The following is a 437-nucleotide window of genomic DNA, read 5'->3' as shown; positions in this document are numbered from 1 at the left end:
AGCTCTGCCTTCATCACCCCCCGGCCCCGCGAGGACGTGCTGCGCTTCAGGATTGACGTCTTCAGGTTCGCGGGAGACACCAGGAACCTGGTAAGGATGTGTGTGTGTGTCCCTGCCAGCCCCAAACCAAGCTGATGTCCCCCACCGGTGTGTCCCCACCTCTCTCCCCTGCTGTCCCTGCAGATCTATATCACCTGCCACCTGAAGGTGACCCCAGCGGACCAAGCCCCAGACCCCCTGAACAAGGCTTGCTCCTTCAACAAAGCCAGAAACACGTGTTTTTTTGCAGGTCCCCAAACCCTAGGCAAGTCACAAACCCAGACTTGGGGTACCGGGGCCGGGCTGTGGTGACGATGCTCCCACCCCACTGCAGCTGGGCGCCTGTGGAAGGCACCCGGGACATCTGCAGCTGCTGCGAGACGGGCCACTGTGAGTCA

General features: G+C 61.6%; 1 protein-coding gene across 1 annotated transcript; it reads left to right on the top strand.

The window, feature by feature from the left end:
- Positions 1-3: 3 nt before the first annotated feature.
- On the top strand, positions 4-429 carry LOC104465199 (zona pellucida sperm-binding protein 3-like; the record flags this gene model as incomplete). Its single annotated transcript, XM_010078149.1, has 3 exons — positions 4-90; positions 184-275; positions 374-429. Coding segments are annotated over 3 exons (235 nt in total), but the record flags the coding sequence as incomplete, so codon positions are not given.
- Positions 430-437: the final 8 nt, after the last annotated feature.

Source organism: Pterocles gutturalis, unplaced genomic scaffold (assembly GCF_000699245.1).
Source record: "Pterocles gutturalis isolate BGI_N339 unplaced genomic scaffold, ASM69924v1 scaffold32978, whole genome shotgun sequence".
In the NCBI taxonomy this organism is placed as follows: domain Eukaryota; kingdom Metazoa; phylum Chordata; class Aves; order Pterocliformes; family Pteroclidae; genus Pterocles; species Pterocles gutturalis.
The sequence above is the reverse complement of the archived record's forward strand: the minus strand, read 5'-3'. Positions and strand labels throughout refer to the sequence as shown.